The 21423-nt window shown below is 36.6% G+C and overlaps 1 protein-coding gene across 8 annotated transcripts in view; it reads right to left on the bottom strand.

Annotated features, from left to right (window-relative positions):
* The window catches only part of LOC113482589 (cytosolic carboxypeptidase 6-like), a 969074-nt gene extending 949809 nt beyond the window's left edge, over positions 1-19265 (bottom strand). For 3 of the 8 annotated variants that reach the window (XM_026853353.1, XM_026853354.1, XM_026853355.1), the window contains exons 1-2: positions 19155-19265; positions 3895-4017 (exon numbers count right to left, since the gene is read on the bottom strand). In XM_026853353.1, the coding sequence (XP_026709154.1) occupies positions 3895-4017; positions 19155-19263 (232 nt within the window). In that variant the 5' untranslated portion in view covers positions 19264-19265. The remainder of the gene's footprint in view (positions 1-3894; positions 4018-19154) is intronic. The other 5 variants (XM_026853356.1, XM_026853349.1, XM_026853351.1 and 2 more) reach the window with 3 other exon arrangements.
* Between the last annotated feature and the right edge of the window lie 2158 nt (positions 19266-21423).

The raw sequence follows: 21423 nt of genomic DNA, 5'->3' as shown, positions 1-21423 counted from the left end.
ATCCACAAAATTATGTTGCAGTATGCAAGAAATCTAAATTTTCAACAGTTTCTTTTATGCTAACGATAAATTAATGTTAAAAGCTTCTTTTGACTTCATATATATTAATAAAGATAACAAGTTAGAACACTAGCTTGAACCATGGGAAACACAAATTCAAATTCCTGACATACTTGCAAGTTGATAATGCTCTCCTTCACTCCTCTGTCTGTTATTTATAAGACAAACGGTTCAACCATCATTCTTCATTTTCAATAATTGTATTTATTGTATTTATTTTACAGCAATGATTCTTTCACTAGTATTAGATTCATTAAGGGTAAGTTAAGTGCAAGCTACAAACTGGTTAGGTAGTTTTCTGTCTGAAAAGGATCTGGACAGTAAAAGGGAACATAAATTTTATAGAAGTCAACAGTGCCATGCTATTGTGAAAATGATTGGACTGTCACACAGCAGAAGTAAATAGATTGCAAGGCATGTCATATAATAAACTCTACATAGTATTGGCACCAGCTTATCTGAGCATCATGTTCACCTTGGACCATTGCCTGTCAAGAAAGGCATGGAACAGCTGGAGAAAGACCAAAGGAAATAAAGAATGATAGAATATTTGGAAAATATGGCCACTAAGGAACTATTTTTAAAAATAGCAGTTATTTAACCTGAGGAGGGAAAGGCCAAAGAAAGATATGATAGCAGCTATGATAGCAGATTTCCATTAAGTCAAAGAAGAAAGGAATCATCTGCTTTCTGTGCCTATAGGACTGGACAAGAATTAATGCATTTTTGGTAAGAACTTTCTATGTGGAAGTAAAATGTTTTATATTGAGCAAATTGCAGAGTTAGAATAGATTTCTGTTTTCTCATTGAAACTTCCCTCACTGAAAGTCTCTGAAAAGGATAGATAAATATCTGTCAGGAATGGCAAAAATAATGTATTTTGCCTCTCAACAAGAGTGGACTAAAAAGAAAGTCCAATGCCCATTTCAATTCTATTTTTTATTATTTTTTTGAAAGCAAGACACTTCAAAACAGCAAACTGGACATCGATTTTCTGGACATAAAAACACACCTCTGTCTCAAATGAATTCATACTTGTCAACACTATTTAAAACAATAATGATAGCCGTTACAAAAATGAAAGCCTGTTAAGTAGCACATCTTCTGTATGTGTTAATCTTTTTCTTTTTTTCTACAAGTTTAATACTCTTTCTCTATTCTGAAAGGTATATACTTCCTTTCCTGCAATATAAAATCATAGTTATTGAAAAATAAATCTAGGAAAGAACCTTCAGTTCTATCAACCAGATCTTTCAAGAAAATACAGAATGCAGCCCAAAAGAGGAGAGCCACTTAGGAAATCACATTTAACACAACTTTTACTTTGAAAGCAATTCATCAACAAATACTCCATGGGTACCGCTATCCAGCCAGCTTTGCTCCATCCTAACATAGCTTTATTAAGACCAAGATCACCTGCAGTGAAAATATACAAACCAATGTCAAATGTTCTACTAAAGTTAATTACATACAGGGTTATAATCACTGTATAGTATAACTATTGTGGTTTTCAATTGGACTGTGTTTATTTTTAAAGATTTTAAAAATTCTTACAAAATTTTAACTGTAAAGAACCTTTAATACCTCTTAAGTATGACAGATCTTAGATTTCAATGACATCTCATGTTTAGTAACAATATCATCATAACAGACAAAGCACAAGTCTTAGAAAAAAAATCTATCAATTATATCCCAACAGCCTATTTCCTTCAGATATATTTAGGTCTACAAGATAACACTAACTTGGAATTACTGCAAAATTAATGTGACCTGCTTTCATAGAAGCACAGCACCACAGAACGGTTTGGGTAGAAAAGGACCTTTAAAGATCACCCAGTCCCACCCCCCTGCCCCGGGCAGGGACACCTTCCACTAGCCCAGGTTGCCCAAAGCCCCGTCCAACCTGGCCTTGAACCCTTCCAGGGAGGGGGCAGCCACAGCTCCTCTGGGCAGCCTGTGCCAGTGTCTCACCACCCTCACAGGTGAATTTCTTCCTTCTATCTAATCTAAAACTATCCTTCTTCCATTTAAAAATGTTACCCCTCGTCCTATCCCTGCACCCCCTGATAAAGAGTCCCTCCCCATCGTTCCTGTAGGCTCCCTTTAAGTACTGGAAGGCTGCTGTAAGGTCTCCCTGGAGCCTTCTCTTCTCCAGGCTGAACACCCAAAGAGCATCAATACACTACTGTATAAATGTTGCATACTACTGTTCAGATAATAGGAGGGAGAAGATTTCAGCATTAATAACAATTTCATAAAATATCCAGTAATTAGTTAATTTGCTTTGACCAGGTAAGGTACTTTAAGCAATTACTTGGCTGACATATAACAAAAGATAGAGAATTTACATATTAAGTGTACACAATATTATTATCGTTCTTGCTAATAAGTCGTCATCGTGAGAAAGTAAATGAAGGTATTAATTTTATTCATATTTGTATTTTGGAGGTGTCTGAATATGCAAAGCAACATCACAGCCTCATCATGCTACAGTGTAAATAAACAGAGTATTTCAGATAGCATCTGTCCCCATCACATGCTATTATTGTCAAAGTATGTATAGTATGAACATTACCTTTGAACTGAATAAATGTTTTAATTTTAAAATATAATTAATTCTATTGTTCAAAAACTGGAATTAAACCATCATGCAACGATTCACATTACTTCACAAATAATTTGATGGCTGCTACTGATCCTTTTCATTGCAGAGCAGCTTAACACAATAAAGTAAATTTCTCAGATTGGCCAACTGATTCATTTCATAAGCCCTTTTCTGATACAAAAATTCATAAAATCATAAGTGTTATTAAACAGCATCCAAAGTATTTTTCAAAACATGTAACTATTCTCTGAACCTTCAGAGACATATCTTAAAAAGAAGATACTCTATTATTCACTGCATCATTTACACCTTTTACATAATGTAATCAAAGGATTTAAATAACTCGGTTTAATATTTATCCAGGAACTGGCAGCCAGTATTCTACCCTGAGGGACGTAACTCTTCATAAAAAGCTCATTTTACAAGACACTGTAGCAGTTTTGGCATTACCAGCACCTCTCACATAAACCATGCTCAAAACTATAGTTTATCCTGCCAAATGCCTTTTGTACATATGGTGTTTAACAGTGCTCTGTAGGTCTGTAAGCCAATAATAATAGATCTAAGCTAAAAATCTGGAGACACACATATATGTAGCACAAAAATTTCAACAATGCTACATGATCATATACATATATATATATATTTACCTACATACCCCACATTCATATGAACATACACGATTAAAAGTATTCTTTAAATTGATATGCTAACTATAGCACTTGTAAAAACAATTTCTTTCAATTTGCAGTAGCTTCCTAAAGTTTAATTCTCCTTCTATTGACATCAGAGGCAGAACTTCCATTAACCACAGTAGTATAGAATTAGGTAAGAAACACAGAGAAATATATTTAGACAGCACGTACACATTTGTAAAATCTTCTAACCATGCAAGGATGGGCTTGGCACTTTAAGAATTTACTTTAAACATGACATCTCTGATTAGTGGTCTACAAATACTGTATATAACAACAGAATCAAATCCAGGTATGTATCTACGTGTGGTAAGTAATGGACCTGATGCAGTGTACATTGTAGGTAATAACAAATGTCACGACCCTTTTCATGTTTGAACAGTCTCATTTTATATCACAGCCTGACTGAAGTGAATCAGTGAGTTAAGCAGTGTTTAATGCAAGTTGTCTTCAGAATTAAGACACTTTTTATATAGTTTATAGTGTGAATATATTGACAACTCTGCAACATAAAGTAATGCTAAAAATGCTTACCACTTTCAAAACAGGCATCAAATATAAGATGTCCTTTCTTAGGTTGTCCACAATAACCAGCTGGGAGAACAGTGTACTTGCTCACATTCCCTGCTATGATATCATCACTTCCTATGGCACTACCTGTTGCAGTAAAAACAAAACAAAAAAAGCATGACCGTTAAACAAAAAACTATAAAACACAGTAGGAGGGTATTCCCCCATGTTTTTCTATATAACATGAAATTTACACCATTTAACATATGCACCAGTAAACGAACTCTTTCTTTTCAGTTTATGTAAGAATTTGGATCTAATAATGGCATCTCATGTTAAAGATTCTCTAAGTAACAAACCACACAGCCTGGTTTCTGGCATATGCCTGTCCTGGGGCTGAACCCTCCCGTATGCAATAGTCTGGTATTCAGCTTGATCCACTTCTTTTGACTCTAATACATATATTCTGCATTCATTCCCTAGAACTGAACTCCTCAGCAGCATATTCCTCACCATGGGCATTAATGGGAGCTTTTTCCTCTATCCTGCTGCCTATTTTCATGCATCTTAAATGAACTTAGAACCTTTCAGACTGTTAAGTCCCACTCATATTTGAAATTTGAAAATTATTAGAAGGGAGAGACATACAGTCATGGAGGCATGTGATTATCTGAGCCTTGACTGCTTAGGATACAAAACTCAGAAAAATAACTTAAATAAAGAATTTTTTTAAATGTGGGGTTTATTTCATAATAAAATATTTGAGGACATAGATTTTCTATACAATGGCATTATTTTTGTCAAAATATGTCAGTAGTGTATATATTGAGGGCTTTGTTTTTCCAGTAAAATTATACTGTCTAACAAATTGCAGTGTGTACAAAATTTGTTTCCAAATAGGGATGGAAGAACACAGGGATTTTTGACATACGAGAAGTGTACAACAAAGTAAGTTAATATTTGTGTATTATATTATACATTAAAATTATAGAATAGTGAAAGAAATACATAATAATATAACTAGCTGCTCATTCTTCTGACATTGGCTCAGCATATTCCTCACTATTTACTGTTTGGACAACAAATATTTAACAGTAGAAAAACTATCTTCTGTGTTACAGAAAACTAGAAGAAATGTGTATTCTTCAAGTGCAGAAGGCATGTGATGGAATAATGGGATGATAATATCTTATTTCACTGATAAATAGGGCTACTAAGGCTTCTAGAAATAGACTTTTGGTCTGCGCTGATTTTTTGACATTTAAATGGGTTACAGGGGATGATGAATGTGACATAAAGCTCAATTTGTTTTATTTTTATATTGAAAACTATTTCACACAAATGTTACAAGCAATTCATATTGGCCCTGAATGATGAAAACAGCTTATTAATTAAAACTGACCTTTCCATACATAAATGTATTCCACCTCTCCAGGCAAAACACCTTAGCTGAGGTAACAAATTATATCAATGTATTAGTGACACCATAGTTAAAGGGTCTGTCAGACTTGCTATTACATACTCATATTTTCAGAGGTGTATATATATCCCATATTAAAAAAATCTGTATATCCAGGTCCACACTCAGCATATAAATCCCCAGTCTTCCCAGGGAAGAAATTTGGAACTTCCTCTCTTTGAGAAGTACCACAACAAAAGAAAGAGGATTTAGACTACTTCTTACTTTATCATAACCCAAAAAGTTAGATATTAAATAATGCATGCTATTATTTTTTAGAAAAATTATTTGCAACCTCAAGTTTATTTGTTTTAGACTGAATAACTACCCACGGACAGCAATCTGCAGCATTTAAACAATTTTCTTTAAATGCAAAATTGTTTACTATATTTTTATCTAGATGTTTAGCTAGATGTGAGCTCATGCAATTTGCTCAAAGGCTGCTAACACCAGAGGCAAACTTAGACCCGGATGGGGCATCTGTGTATCTGTATGGCCACGACCATGTCACTTGATATAATTCATCACCCCTTTGCCTAATGCAACCTGTAATTCAGCACAGCAGCCACAGGAAAACCGTTTCCTCAGTTTCAGTTCAGTGCCACTTTGATTAAGATCCCCTATATACCTGTCGCAGTTAGTCAAGTTAATTGTTTGTAAGCCAACACATGGAATCAAGGATACAAAGGAAAACTCAGGGGACACCTGCAGATCTCCACCAAGAATGCAGGAGCTGCCAGGGACCATGGTGGAAGAATGGGAGGCAGAGAGTGAACTAAGTAGAGTGCCAAGAAGACTGAACTCCTCCTGGTAAATGCTCACTTGTAAGTCTCAGCTAAAAATAATAGGTGTCTTGTAGTTCTTAAAAGAGAGCTGGGAAACACTGTTTAGATAAAGACAAAGAAATTAGAAAAGATTAAATTCATAATACTGCCACCATAAGACAGTGTAGGAAAAGCAGGCAGAAGACAGAACTACATCTCCCTTTCCACCTAACTGACAAATTAGAAAATCTGCCAATGGAGTCTTTAAATGATGCAGAAGGAAGCTGTCAAGTAACTGTGTCCTAGCAAAAAGTTTCCATCTGCTCCTCCTGGCCTAATATAGCCATTCAGGAATGAGAATAATATCATCAGATAGCCTATAATTCATAGTCATTTAATAATATTAATCTCTCCTTGCATGTTCTTTATTGTAGAGTATTTTGAATATTCAGAATGTACTGTGTAATATTTAGAGTTATGTTATCTTCAGTTAATCTCTAACCACACAAAACTGCAGTCTTTGAACTTCACGTTATTATACAGCACAACAGCATTATGTCCCTTCCGGCATGTTCTCCTTGGATGACAAAGAAAAGGCCAGACTACTGGCCGAAAAAGAGCCTGCATTGCTGTATTACTAGATTATAAAACAGGGCTTCACGCTTGTCTGTTCAGCAGATGCAGCGAGTGTTGCTGAGAATACATTACCATCTTCAGATGGAGAGAACTGTTACACTGTGCCATAAGTCCTCTGGCCAATAAAGAGATCCTGTCCTCGCAACTGGGGAGCCCTAAGTAGATTTACTTGACTGAGGCAAAGACGTATGACAGAACCTTGTAGGGAAGGGAAACAGTACTTCAATCTGAAACAAACTGAAAGGGAACGAAGAGAATTAACTGAAGTACATCCTGCACGTTACACTTAAGGAGACCAGATTCTCTTTTGAAAAAAAGGTTAGATAAGACAAGCAAAGGCAAAAGTAACTTAGCAAAGAAATTTTCTCAGACTGTAGGTCTTATTTTGTCAATTATTTTTCTTATAAGTTGTACAACATAGCTATTTTATTCTAATTCTTCACAGCTTAAACTCCTGGAGTCTCCAGCAAATCCCTAGGATTTACTTTACCAGAGTATTAAACTTTAATGGTAATTTTCTATCAGGTATAAAATCTGTAGGTGTCTGAAATCTCTGTAAGTATATAAGGCTTTAAAATAAAACCTGGACATAGTCTTCTGGTATCTGCATTTATCAGTATTGTCATCATGGACATATTTCACATTGAACTAGTGAAAATGAATAGAATCAGTTACAGAGGACTGGGATTCTTAGGAGAGGAAGAGTCTGGAAACTTCCAGAACTTCATGCTATTTTTAAGATCAAAGGGTAAAGCCAAGATTTTTTTTCATTTAGGTAAAGATGAAAACAGTATTAACGACAACAAACATCATGCAAATTGAGATACATTTTCTTTAAAAAATGTAGTTTCTACAGGAAGGCACCTCTTTAGTAAGTAATAGTTACTCTTTGAATTGGGTAAACAATGAGCCCAACTTCCAGCTGTGACAAGCTTCAGAATCCACGGAGCTAGCAGTCAGCAGCTACCCTCATGCTACATTAGGTAGGAAAGCACAGATGCATTAAAACAGACATAGAAAAATATACAGTGAATTTGCCTGGAAAATCTGCATCATTCTTACGTTCAGACTTGCTGCCTAACAAGGAGAGCCAGTAAGAAAGGGAAGGTAACATGAAAAGATACAATAACTGCAAGTGAACTTTGTAGAAGTATTTCTTTAAATATTGCAAATGTCATCAAGACACCTCTCATTCTGAGATCCTTATTTTAGAACAAAATTAGGATACATTTTGCTACTGAAAATTTCTACACTATAAAGATCTAATAGCCAGATTCCCATCATCCAGGAGCCAAAAAAAGTTTCCAGCTATCCTAACAAAGAGCTTCATCAGCCCGGAGCAGTACTGTTATTGTAAATACCCATAAAGAAGCGAATCTGAACTCTCAGTAGTTTGCAACAAACAAAAATTCATTCAGATGACCAGCAGCAACTCCTGTTAGCTCCTAAATATAACATGTCTCTGGATGAACCTTGCTGAACTCATGTTTTGGATAAGTAACACTTACAGAGGATATGCCAATATCAGTGTCTTCTCCACAAATGAGAAAACTGCAAACAGCAAAATTCTCTTATGTGATAGCATTTGTAGAAATCTGTAGTTTTAATAGGTGATTATGTTCCCTTGTTCTTTGATTTTTTTTTAATAAAAGCTTTTATATGATTGTCCCTAGCCCTCAGCAGCACTGATAATCAGAAAGACTTGTTATTTCTGCTATCAGCTCTGAATGCTCGATGGCCATTCTAAAAATCCTACAGGCAGCAGCAGGCAGGAATTTCAAATTCCAGCTCCACTGGCCTAAAAAACACAAAAGAAAAGAAGAAAACACAACTGTCATTTCAATCTTCACAGCCATGTATCCTGCAGCAAGGATTGGGCATGACCCTGAGAATCTACCCATACTGCAGAGAGCGTTGTCAATCTGAAATGTACTTAATTCACAGTCACCACAATCTGAAAAGAAATGGAAGAAATTATGTTGAGGCTACAAATCCCAGGGTTTGGGAGACCACCCGGCATGGTACCACCACCACCTGCTGCCTCACATTCAGGTACTGTGCCCATACTGTCACCATTACCTATTCCGAAGGTCAAGCAGAACAAGGAAAATATTATCACAGACAGCATTCTCATACAGCTTGGTCTAGATCTAAAAAATAGTAACATTGCGTTGTTATTTAGAAATCCAATTTGAGATAAAGCATCTGTAAAGTAATTGTCTCTTCAATTACTTTACTCCTACAGTTTGACCAACAGACTGCTTGTCAAGTCTGTCTCCAAACTGCAAGCAAATATTCATATTCAAGAAAACATGCAGAATAAAACACAAGCACTAGTTTAGCAGAGATTATGAGGTGAATTCTGAGCTATGCAAAGGTTTTGAAAGCACTGAGGAAAAATAAACTGCAAGCTTACTGCCATGGTCTTGAAAAAGCTTGTGCTAGATTGCATAAATAGGAAGGAAATATTGTAATTTATTGTTTGGGGTTTTTTTTACTTTTATTGCACAAGTTACCCCTTCTACAGAGGCTACCACACAGCATATCCTTTTAACCTTCCTAACACAATTCCTTGGCTAATGCACCATTAACTTTTTATTTTGGGTTAGAAGGCATAAATGCATTTAAATACCTCATACTTCTTTAGATATACATAGCCAAACTGATTTACTCTAGAGAAAGTATGGCATAGGTGTCTCAACTGAAGCTGAGACTGGAAAAAGTCTCATTCTTAAATGCAAATATGTCAAAGGAAAATGATCACTAAAGATGTCACATGGAGTCCCTACAAAAGGCTTTGTGGGGGCCCCACAAAGAGCACTTTGCTTCACTACTCATATTGAGCAAACAGCAGGCAGCCCAAAGGTAAGTAGAAACAAAAAAGTACATAAGGTGCTTAGCCCAAAACAAAGTTGTCAACTTACTGGCTGATCAAACATGAAAAGATGATGAGAAATCTCCACTGCCCAGTAATTCAAAACTGTAGATCCAGATAGAGATACAGTTACTAATCCAAGGTCATTGGATTGATCCTTTCTAAAATCTAGTGATGAACATGGAACTGAAGACAACACCTGGCAAACAGATACTGCTCTGAACAACAACCCCTCACTCCCAGTGGCTAACATTGTCTTACGAGTTTACAGGAAAAGAAAGTATGTCATGACTTGTATTTGTTTTATATGTAATATTTCCTTCCAATCTTTAACTTAAACGTAAAACTTCAAGCTTTACTTCAACAATATTTATTTATTATCTCTATGTGGGCTATCTCCAAGGATATACCTTCCTGTCAGAGGCAAATGGCAATGGAATTTTTTGTATCACTAGTGAAACCCAAAATGTCCATGAAGGTGTATAAAGTTTTTCTTCACACACACAAAAGAAGGCAATTAATGCTCTGAACTCAGTAAACAAGAAAAAAATAGTATCCATTACTCTTGTTACTGTACTTATAATCTTCAATCTATTCACTAAAATACTCAAGACCAGAAAGGAAAAAAAAAATACTGAAAAACACAGTAGTACCAAATATGTTAATGGAAAATGTTTATTTAAAAACATTGTAAAAATCAGTGAATTTCATCTGATATACAGATTTATTCTTTAACAAGTATCTGGCATTTTGAGAATATCAAAGATGTCACATGATGCAACAGTTGCTATAGTAGCAATACTTCTTTAAATAAAAAACAGATCAAACAAAAGCATAAGACATATATATACATTGTAAACAAAAATAGGATGCATCACATACATCCCCAACTAGCAGAGAAAAGAGTAAATAACAACTAGTCCTCACAGTTGCATCTGCAAAAAAGTAATCGTATCAGCAAGTCTATTCTTCCTGGGAGATAAGAGATGGCTCAGAATTAGGTCTGCATATGAATAGTAGGAGATGCCGAAACACCAGTTGAAGAGTACATAGGAATTCAAGTTCTAGGTCAGTAAAAGATATTCTGGGGGTGTTCCTACCAAGCAAGAGGAAATTCTGTGCCTAGAGATTCTGAGGGAGGAAAAGAACTGAAGAGTTAAAGCAGGTCCCAGGTGCAGTACTACAGAATTTCAATGGGTAAAACTTTTGTGGGGTCCCACATCTTTATGAAATCTGCAAGGAACTGATTTCCCAAAGACAAGCAGTGTATATGACCTCAGAAAATACTGAGTCCAAACAGACAGACAATTGCAGGGTTTGAAATTGGTAGAAAATGTCAGCTAAGGGCAAAAGCTCATGATACTACCCACAAAACTGGGAAAAGACATTGCTGGTTGAAATCACTCACTAGTATTCACTGGTACCACCCCAAAATGATGTAAATATTTCCCATGCTACCTAATCCTGAAACAAATCAGCTTTTATACATCTCGTTTTGTATTATATGTGAGGGAGGATGGAGAAAGTGGGATGAAAGGAAGGGAAAGGTTCACAGATAAATGCTATGTATATGTATGGTACGGATATATCCATGTTTCAAAGCTGCCCCAGGTATAAGGCACGGATTTAACAAAGCAGGTTATCGAGCTTGCGTTTTCAAAAACCTTTCTTTGACAAAGTTTTCAAATGCAGAATGATTACATGCAAAATGCTTACCAAAAGATATTTCTGAACAGCCTCAAGAAAAAGCACCAGCCAAAGCATACTGATGCAGTTACTTACAACTGGTGCAGATCAAACATTAATTTCCATGTATAATATTTCAGGTTTCACAGAGAAGGTAAGAAACAGATTGACTTAACCTATAGTTGCACTGATAAAGCAACAGCAGATCTGGCCTAAAGACTACATTGACCATCTCCCTCCTATGCAATAAAATCATATTTTACTGCAAAAACTGTTTTCAGCATAAGAACATTACTTCCACTGTGCTTTTTTTTTTTTTCTTTAACTCCACTGTATATTCTAGAATAAATAGTTTTTTCTGATTTAAGAGCACAAGACGTGGATGACCAAGAGCCACATCATGATAACCTAACCAGGAGTGAGCACTATGCCAATCAGGTGGTTTTATCCTACAAAATCAGCATAATTAGAATTGGTTTAATGACAGCATAACTGGAAGAAGTAATGACAAATTTCTAAATTAAAAATAACCCACGTTGAGGCAAGCTAAATGCATCTAAAGCATCTGATATGTAGCAAACAATGCAATGACCCCAACCCATGACTATGAAGCCTTCAGTGACTAAGAAAATTGAAATCTCTGCAAGTTAACAACTTCGTGTGTCTCTTCTTTAGGACGATCTGATTCACAGCTGAGAAATGGAAAAAGACTCAATAATTATTCCCGATATAACAGAGAAGTAGGCTTACTTCAGCTTTCGCGAAAGGCCAAGACTTTGTTTTAATTGTCCTAGGCTTTATACTCCTCAGTCCTGAATGTCACATTCAAAATGTTTGACCACAAAAGGCATCTCCTAAAAGCACCACGTATGAAGTGCTATGGAAGCGTTTCAAGAGCGTCGGCAAGGTCAAGTAAAAAACAGTGCTTTTTGTTTATGAAAATTACCACTTTTATGTCAAATTCCTAGCACTTTCAATGTCTTAATATGCCTGCTGATTAAACAGGAGGTTTCCAGACCTGTATTTAAAGAGATGTCTATGCCATGTTTTGGAAGACATGAGCTTAGCTGCTGTGATCCCATCAAGGCCAAAGGAAGACAGCTGTAGCTGTGATGCTAGACCTGAGCTAATAAGCTGTATCACGGACATTATTTCAGGTTCAGCACTGAGGTAATACAGCTGTGCCTTCTAATTTGGATCAGCCTTTTATCTTATTCTCAGGTATTCTTCAAAAGCAATCAGCCTGATGAGTCTCAACAGAGGCCAGCTGTGGTACTGCACCAAACCCACTATTCAGAGATACTTTGATTTTTTGATATCTGAAGTGTGACTACTGTAAATCTGTTGTGGATGCACCTGTCCAAAGGAAAAAAAAAAAAAAAATTGATTATCACTGAATAAGTCTAGCATTCAGGAGACTTAAATTTCTGACTAAACCACTAGCATCTTTACGGTGGTAATGAACTCTTATCCATGGGAAACTAGGCCTTCCATGAGGGCTCCACAGAGCACAAAATCCTGTGGGGAAACACAGCAGCAGCTTTCTCTCCATCGTTCTCTTCAAAACCCTGTATTTCACAGCTTATTGGAAGACAGGTAGTTGCACACTGCTACAACTGCTTGGGCTATCATGAGTGCACCATGTAAAAACTGAGTGATGTAAGTTCACTGACAATTTCCCTCCTGTGTATTATGCACCAAAATTAATGCATACTTCTTTGGGTTGAATTTCTGTTTTTTCCTGGACCTTGAATATGTGTAATTTAAAGATACAGTTTTACCCTAGCTTCCTATTTACTTGGAGGCAAGCATGTCTTCTGTCAAAGTCAACACTACTTTCAGACACAGTTAATTTCTTCACTTGGAATTAAAATCTTCTTGACTACTACATATTAAAAATAATTTGGGGATTTTAGTACTACTTCTGGAATAATTTGTTCCCTGAGGTTGCTGAAATCAATTACACTATTAATTACTGCCATAATCATAATTACTCATTGAAACAACTCCTTTAACTTCTTAGTTGAGAATAGCATCTTTCCCCTTACTTTCCAAAACAGTCAATTCCAGAAAGTAGTATTTTAAGCCACTGAGAATTTCTTCCACCCAAGCATTGCCCACTCACATTGCTGAATTTACTCTTTAGTTAAGAAACACTTTAACATAATCTTGTATTTCATATCAAATAAATAGATCATTGCAGTGTTTTATTCACATACTACTGTATAGCAAAAGAATTAAATATTGTTTCAGTATTCCTGTTTTCCAACATAAAAATGTCAGCAAAGCAAACTTGATCTATTAACTCTCTTGTATCAGCAACGTAACAACAGGAATTCAACCACAGAGAACACTACTACCTATATACACCATATATACCACACATATTCAGCATTTTTTTACTAAGCAAATGTTAAGTTGATAGAATTTTTATAGGAATATGAAATGCAAAGCATTTCAAATATTCAGAACACAAGCCAAAATTCTACCTAGAAGGCTTACATAGAGGAAGCTCTGAGATCAAATCAGTGATTATTTGTACTGCTTAGAAATGAAGTAACCAGCAGACATACTGGTATTCTGTGTAGTTACAAAACGTCTGTTATTCTGAAGTACTACAGACTTTGGGTATAGGTAAGTAGTACAGAGGGAAGTTTATCTCACAATCTTATTTTACATGGACAGTTCCCCTTTAATAATGCCACTGCCTTTGGATTTGTATGGGTTATTTGAGGAATTTTTCATTAATCAAGTGCATCATACTACCTCATCTGCACTATATATACATGAAAATATGATAGTCACTTGATAGGTGTTACCCAGCTCTAAACTTTACTGTAATCACACAGTAACTTTGCTGTCTATTGCAAATGAAAACACATCAGTAGACCTGTAATGAATCCAGCTGGGCTTTCTTTGGAATGGATTCCTGCTGCTCTGCTCTGGTGATTCATGGGAACTGATGTTCCACTTGCTTTCCTGGAGACTGAAATTCAGCACATTTTTCAAGGTGGTTATGAAACAACATGTAAACGCAACATCTTGCCAGTTTTCACTCGTGACTGTGAGATCCACTGCTAAGTAAATAGCTCTCTGAATTAGCAAGTCAATGAAATAGTTACGTAGCTTATTTATTTAATAATAATTTAAGACAACCACTTTCTCCTCCCACCCCCTTTCCTACACTTGATTTTTGCCACAATGAATCTACTAAATCAGCCAGTTAACCATACTGAGAGAACAGGGACACATATGTATATTAGAAAACATATGTATCAGACTATAAGTTTTAGTCTCTAACCTAAACTAACTTATCCTAAAATAGAACCCATCACCGAAACACTTCACTATACACATATGTACATCAAACTCAACGCCAAGCATTTGCAGGTTGAGGGCCCTAGATTTAATAGCAAAGTGCACATCTCTTAATTTACGCAGCCTGTGACAAAATTAAGTCATTAGTATTATTTCAGTAGAGCAGTTTTCCAAACCATTACAACATAAAAATAGTAAAAATGCTTCAAAAACATGTTTAAAAGTCTAAGGTTAAAAAATACAGCATTTCTTAAATGGCAGCCTTGGCCTCTGTGGCAATGTCAAGAAAATGAGGTGTGGGGACAATGTGACAGGGAAGCTGGGATATGGGACACATAGATGTGCATCCGCAACCGACTCTCAATTACTTGTAAATTGGTTTGCCTCTATTATAGTTTAATTGTAGACACAGCCTGAGCCTAGAAGCACTTACTATCTCAGGTACAATGAATCTAAACATGGCAATTGTGCATCAAAGCTCTGCATGCCAACTACTTTTGGGGATAACTTGAGAAATCTAAGCTGGTTTCTATAGAATCACATAGTTCTGGAAAACAGTAGCATAATCAGTCCTCCAGAAACAAGAGTGATGTAGCATGATGCATAGACCAAAGTGGGTCTGCTGGAGCCAGTCTGCATCCAGCAGCATCACTGCCGACAGAAGCAGCACTGCTGGATCTGAGTAACACCAGCAGCAAATATCTGTAACCAAACTCCTTCCAAGTCCTCTAGTACCTCATTTATCGAGGAGGTTGGTACATTCTGTTATCAGGGTATCCTAGGTCTTTATTTAATTAAAAAAAAAAAAAAAAAGGAAAACTACCAAAAAAAGTAAAGATGGCTATACAGTCATTTCACTCTATGACTTTTGTCCCTAAACAGGTGTTGCTGGAGGGAACAGGAACAGGAGGAGGGAAATCTCTGAGCAAAGACAAGTTGTCCATTTCTTCTGTGAAAGGTAATGGCTACTGGTATTAGGTGTCCCACTGGGAAAGCAAGGCTGCAGATTTAAGTTTCCCAGTCCTGTTAGTGGCCCCATGTGGAGATCAAGCCTGTTCTATTTTAAAAAGTATTTTAATGAGCATTAAATCTATAGAGCTCATCTTCAAAAACAGAAATGCTATGTAGGCCATACAAATGCATTCTGAGGTTGATCTGGGTTTTTTGCTTGAGACTTCTGCCTACTAAGTACAGTGACAGCAACACTAAAGAAACTTGCCAAAACTTCTGTTTTACAAATTTCAGTATAAAAACCTATTAAGATTCTCAATATGTCTCATTTCACTTTTTACAAATTCAAAAAGCTCCTCTCACAAGCGCTAATAATTAATAGGGTGCTTTGAACTTCACTGAAAGAAAAAACGTTGGGAGGCTTGAGGTAAGTAACTTTCAAAAGCTTTGATTATTCGTCAAAGAAAAAACTGTTTGAAATACGGCTAGGAAATGGTAAACCATTAAGAAATGGCAACCGGAACACCCAACACATCCCTGTTTCTTTCTTTTTCTGAAATTATATCTTCTGGCTGTATAAAGCCTTCATTAGTATTTCTCAGGTCTCCTTATATGGCAAATTATGTAATAGAAATATGATCAAAGCTGTAAGTACCAAAAATACATTAACAGCCCTTCTTCAACAAATTCCTCTAGTGGGGATTGTTTTCACTAGATAACTAAAAAAGTTGGAAATTAGTTGAATATCAGCCTACTGGCAACAGAGTATAATTATTATTATACTTTTCTGCAGCAACTATAGTTAATTTTTCTGTATCACTTCAATGAATATTTGAACCCAAGCAGTAAAAACTGAATTAGTTAATGGTCTTAGTGCTTCAAATTTACTAACAAACCTATCTCTTAGATCCCCTGGACTTCAAACTGCTTATGCTAAAATGTACTGATGCTATCAGTAAGTTCTGGCAAACGTGTTTGTTGAACAAAACACATTTTAGATTTGTTTACAAATACATCCTGCAGCATTTTATAAACAACCATAAATAGCTCTTTATGGTGTATGAACACCTGCAAGGCTGGGCCTAGTACCCCTACAGTTTTCCACTGACTTTCGAAATCTCTCCGTGTTGACAGGAAGATAAAGTGGACAGATCCCTTTCAGCATGAAGACTGCAATGGCTCTTCCCAAACACTGGAATTCAGCAAATAGTGTGTATTAGGAAATAAGCTATATTGTTTAGATACACTTGAAAACTCAAAAATAATTTAAGAAAGGACAGTTCAATTGGAGAAATTAAATTTGCCTGGTAGACCAGAAGTACCATTGATGTACAGTGTTATTTGAAAGACCAAGATTAAATAATATTGTAAAAGTAATTAGCTGATTTCTCCTATTTTAAATTTCCTCATGACAAAGCTGGTGAATAAGGAGTTCCAGTTATCAAAAAGGCCTATATTTAAAGACAAATCAATTAGGTTGTCTTATGTCGTTCAGCTTTTTATTTAATAATTAGGGCCACCTAAAAGAAAGCAGTACATTCCTGATACTAGAATGTGTTCACACCACATGTGATTAAATATTTTTAAAAGAATAACTATTCTTTTTTGAAAAAATAATCAAAAGCTATCTTTCAAAATAGTCCAGCTCAGCACTATCATATTAAAATCAATTAGAAAACACTGCAGAATTTACACAGCTATTCTATCGGGCCCTCCACATGCAAATCTCCAAAATAACGATCTCAACACTAAGCATTTTAGAAATGTTAATTACTACCCAGACTTTGAGTGGGGCTTCAGCATTCCACAGTGGTTTGAAGCTCTCCTCCCTGAAGCCAGGTCAGCCCAGCTGTGAATGCTTTCAAAAATTCTCACCATTCTTAATATGAAATGTGACTTAACATCGCTCTGCAAGGTGTCTATCATGACATGTAAACAAACATGAAAAACTACACATTCAGCTGGCAAATCTGTTTGTTTCGATAACAAGGATCTTTAGTCTAAAGACACATATTTATCTCCTGTCCAGTACTGTGAGTAAATGCCTTTTTTTTTTGCTTTCACAATGATTTCACTGATGATGACTCAATGAAATATCAGAAATACTAATATCCACAAAATGACTAGCAACTGTGGAATAACACATATTAGAACTGTCAATCCAGGCTAATATGCAGCTGCCTCAGATAGAGATAACCTGCACCCTTTGATCACTGAGGTCTCTGGAAGCAAGTCTTAGGAGGATAATACAGATGCCTAGAAGAGTAAGAGTAATGTTGAGTGAAATTTTAGCTGGATCCATGTCTGAAAAGTTAAATACTTTCATCTGGTTCATGGGTCCATAAATTAGCAGATATGGGCATTCTGTACTCACTTTGACCTACGCCTAAACCTTCCTTAGCGAAGTTAATGAGGTTCTCTTTGCTACAGAATTAAAAAATAACACTGATCTGTTTTTGAAGAAACTTAACCAAACTGGCTGTCTTGCTATATCCTGTATCTTCCAAAGGTTGAGGCATCAAGGTCAGCTGAGCAGAACAACTGCAAGTCAAACCACGAAGCTCCTGAAAGTAACTTGTCTTAATCACTTTCACTCTCCTGGAGGCTTCATTTGTGAAGATTTAAGTTGCTCTTAATTTGGATTCCCAGCTTGAGTCATGAAGGCTTCAACCTGCAAACCCAAACAGGGGAGTATACAAATTTACAGTTTATTGCAGAAAGCTGATTTGAGCAGTTCCAAGAAACCAGCTAGGACTAAGGAGCCAATTGCAATGCGAAAATGATTGATTAATCCAGGGTAAAGTCAGTTGATTTGCAACACTCTAACCAAACATCAGAACACAGAAACTATTTTAATGGATTAGACCAGATGTCTGCCTAGTCCAGAGGGGATAGCACCAGAATATGAACTCCGTGGCAGACAGATGTGAGATAATCTACCCGCCATATTAAGTCTCAATCTCATTTGAAACACACAGATTGTCTTAAACCATGATATAGAAAATAATGCTGAGCATAACAGTATAATAAAAGCTGATGGTAGTCCCTCTTCTGAAGTACTTTGTGCAATTCTGTGTCCTAACTCCCCTCCCCAATAAAAAGAAAGTTTAAAAATTTGCAAAAGCTACTACAGAAACAAAAATCTTCTACCTGTAGAAGGAATGGAAATATGAGAAGATTTGTATATACAGAAACAATAAGTATAATTACCAGTGCAAGAAAGATTAACAAATTTACTTTCCTATAACAGAAGAATAAGGAGATACTAATAAAAATTAAATGAAAAATTCTTACGTTATAAAAAAGTATGCTTTCCATAAAATATAATTAATATAGAAAACCTCTTGACACAGTATATTTGCAAAGCTAAGAGTTTAGAGGAATTGTAAGCATCTCAGCTGTATATAATTCAGTATCAGATAATATTTAGGAAGAAACTGAATTTTTAGAATCACCTTTCTGTGAGTGCACATTATAATTTTTTGTGACAACTTTCCTGGACGCTGGCTCTTGTCAAACACAGGTTACTGAATTAAACCAGTAAATAATGGTCCATAACAGTAATCTGTGTTGCTATAAAGCATGGATAAGTTACCTTTAATTTCTCTATAACTCAGTTTTCTCATTCGAAAATTACAATCAATATTTCCAGATGGGAAGGTAAGAGTTAGGACTTGTGTCTTCTGATGCAGGAGTAAAAACATGATGTTGCTGTAAAAACAAATCAGCAAGTATAATATAGTCATACTGGCTAAATCAATTTATATGGTTTGAACAATGTTCAGCCCTTCTGTAATGGCTTTATTCTCCTTGCATCCATACATAAAAATTTAAATTTGTGCAAAATGCAGGTTCCAGAGCTAGATTGCTCCATCTCCTAAAGACTGGTCCAGATCTGACTTAACATGAAGACATACTAAGCAGTCAGGATGCGTCAAGAACAAGAATGTTCCCCAGTTATGTTACCTGCACATCAATAGTGTCAGTGTCACCTGGCACTAAGGAAACAAACAAGTTCTTTTGGGAATCAGCCAAAAATCCCTACAAGAACCTATCCATCCCCTTAGTGTCAGGTGACAGTCAGACACCAAAGTTTAGAGGCAAAAAGAAAGAAAAAAAAAAAAAAAAAAAAAAAAAAAAAAATGTCCTTTCTTAAAATGGGCCAAGATCACAAGTTTGCTTCCCAAGCCCCACTGATCTCTGAAAGTTTTGGGCCTTCTTCCTATCTTTGTGGTCCTTTGCATTTTTGATTCCTCATCTGGTTTCTCAAAAATAAAAGGACCCACAAATTAAGACTTGCAAAATAGCCAGACAGGAATTGCAAAACTTAAGTGGACATGTATCAGGAACATGCAACAAAACATTATTTCAGCACAAGCTCAAACACATTTATGAGAAAATCACTGATTAGTTACCTGCAATGGTCAGATGTGGAAAAGGTTCTGGACAAGGTTAAAAACAAAACCAAATACTGTAAGGCTGCGGATTTAAATAATATAGCAGAGAACACAGTGTAAATTTATGCATTAATCTGGAAATAGTAAGAAAGTTACATTAAATGTTAAAGAAAGTTACTGACAACAGCATAGGCATAGGTAGATGAAGTAGGTAGGAAAGCTGACAAAGTCGAATGGCCACTGAAGACTTGTTTCCTCTTTCACAGCACTATGTTCAGTAGTGTTGCACAACACAGCGGATGAAAATAATCACCTGCCTCATGGACAAGTTTAATGTCTAATAAACTTTACAGTGTGGTTTCAGGGGTTCATAAACAGCATGGCTGAACACAGGGAATCCAAGAACCTTATGGCCAATCCATTTAGATGTAGCCTGTGTGGAATTCTTTCCCAGAGCACAACAGCATTTCACATATTTATCATATTTTTTTTCACCTTTAAGTGAACCAAATACCCAAAATCAGTTCTATGGATAATGCATCTCCATTTGAAGCCACTTCTGAAACTGAAAAGCACATGCACAGCAGCTAACACAGCAGGCTAGAAAAATTAGATTTTGGTCCAGGAACCCAGATAATTTATGTATGATGCTGTGGGTTATTAAATATTCATGAAAACTGTTTCATCCTCCAAATGTTAATATCTCTAATTTTCATAACTTATTTGGGGGGTTTTGTTTTCATGTGGGTTGGAAAAGACCTTAACTGTGGTTTCTTACAATAGGGAAGACCCCTGTACCTAGAGGATCCTTATCATTCATGAGGAAACACAAAACTTTAGTTTCACCGACAAACTTACCTTTACATACACAGTTAGAGCCATTGTTAATACGTCCTGAATAGGAAGAATAACATTTGGCACCTTCCCTAAAGGGACCCTCACAGAATGACCTAGGTGGGATGTAAGGTACAGCACGCTGTCCCTCTGCAGCCTCTGGGTACTTGACACCTGCAGGGACAGGTCAAGCAGCACCTGCAGGTCAGCCCCCAAGCTATCAGCCTTGTGGTGCAGCTTCAATTCCAACCCCACGTCTTCACGTTATTATTTTTTTCATTCTAAATAAAGCAGGTCGTGGTTTCTTGTGTGAGGGGGACTCCTGCACACCACCGTTTCGCTCTGCTCTTCACCACCGCCACCTTTGCCCCCTGTGCGGGGAGGATGGTGCACACTGCAGGCTGCCCCACCATCTGCTTCTTCCTCTGCACAACCGGGGCTCCCCCCCCCCGCCCCATTTCGTCTGCTGGGTGAGCCGGGCTCTCGCCCTCTCACCTTCCGCCCCACCGCGGGGCAATCCCCGCTCAGACAGGGCTGCGGAGCCGGCGGGCTCTCCCCCTCACCCTGCCTGAAGGGGCACTCCCCACCACCACCTCCTCCTCCTCCTCCTCCTCCTCCTCCTCTCCATGGGAC

Source organism: Athene cunicularia (genome assembly GCF_003259725.1).
Source record: "Athene cunicularia isolate RWA chromosome 8 unlocalized genomic scaffold, athCun1 chr8_part1, whole genome shotgun sequence".
Lineage (NCBI taxonomy): Eukaryota > Metazoa > Chordata > Aves > Strigiformes > Strigidae > Athene > Athene cunicularia.
Note: the sequence above shows the minus strand (reverse complement) of the source record. Positions and strands in the feature narration are given on the sequence as shown.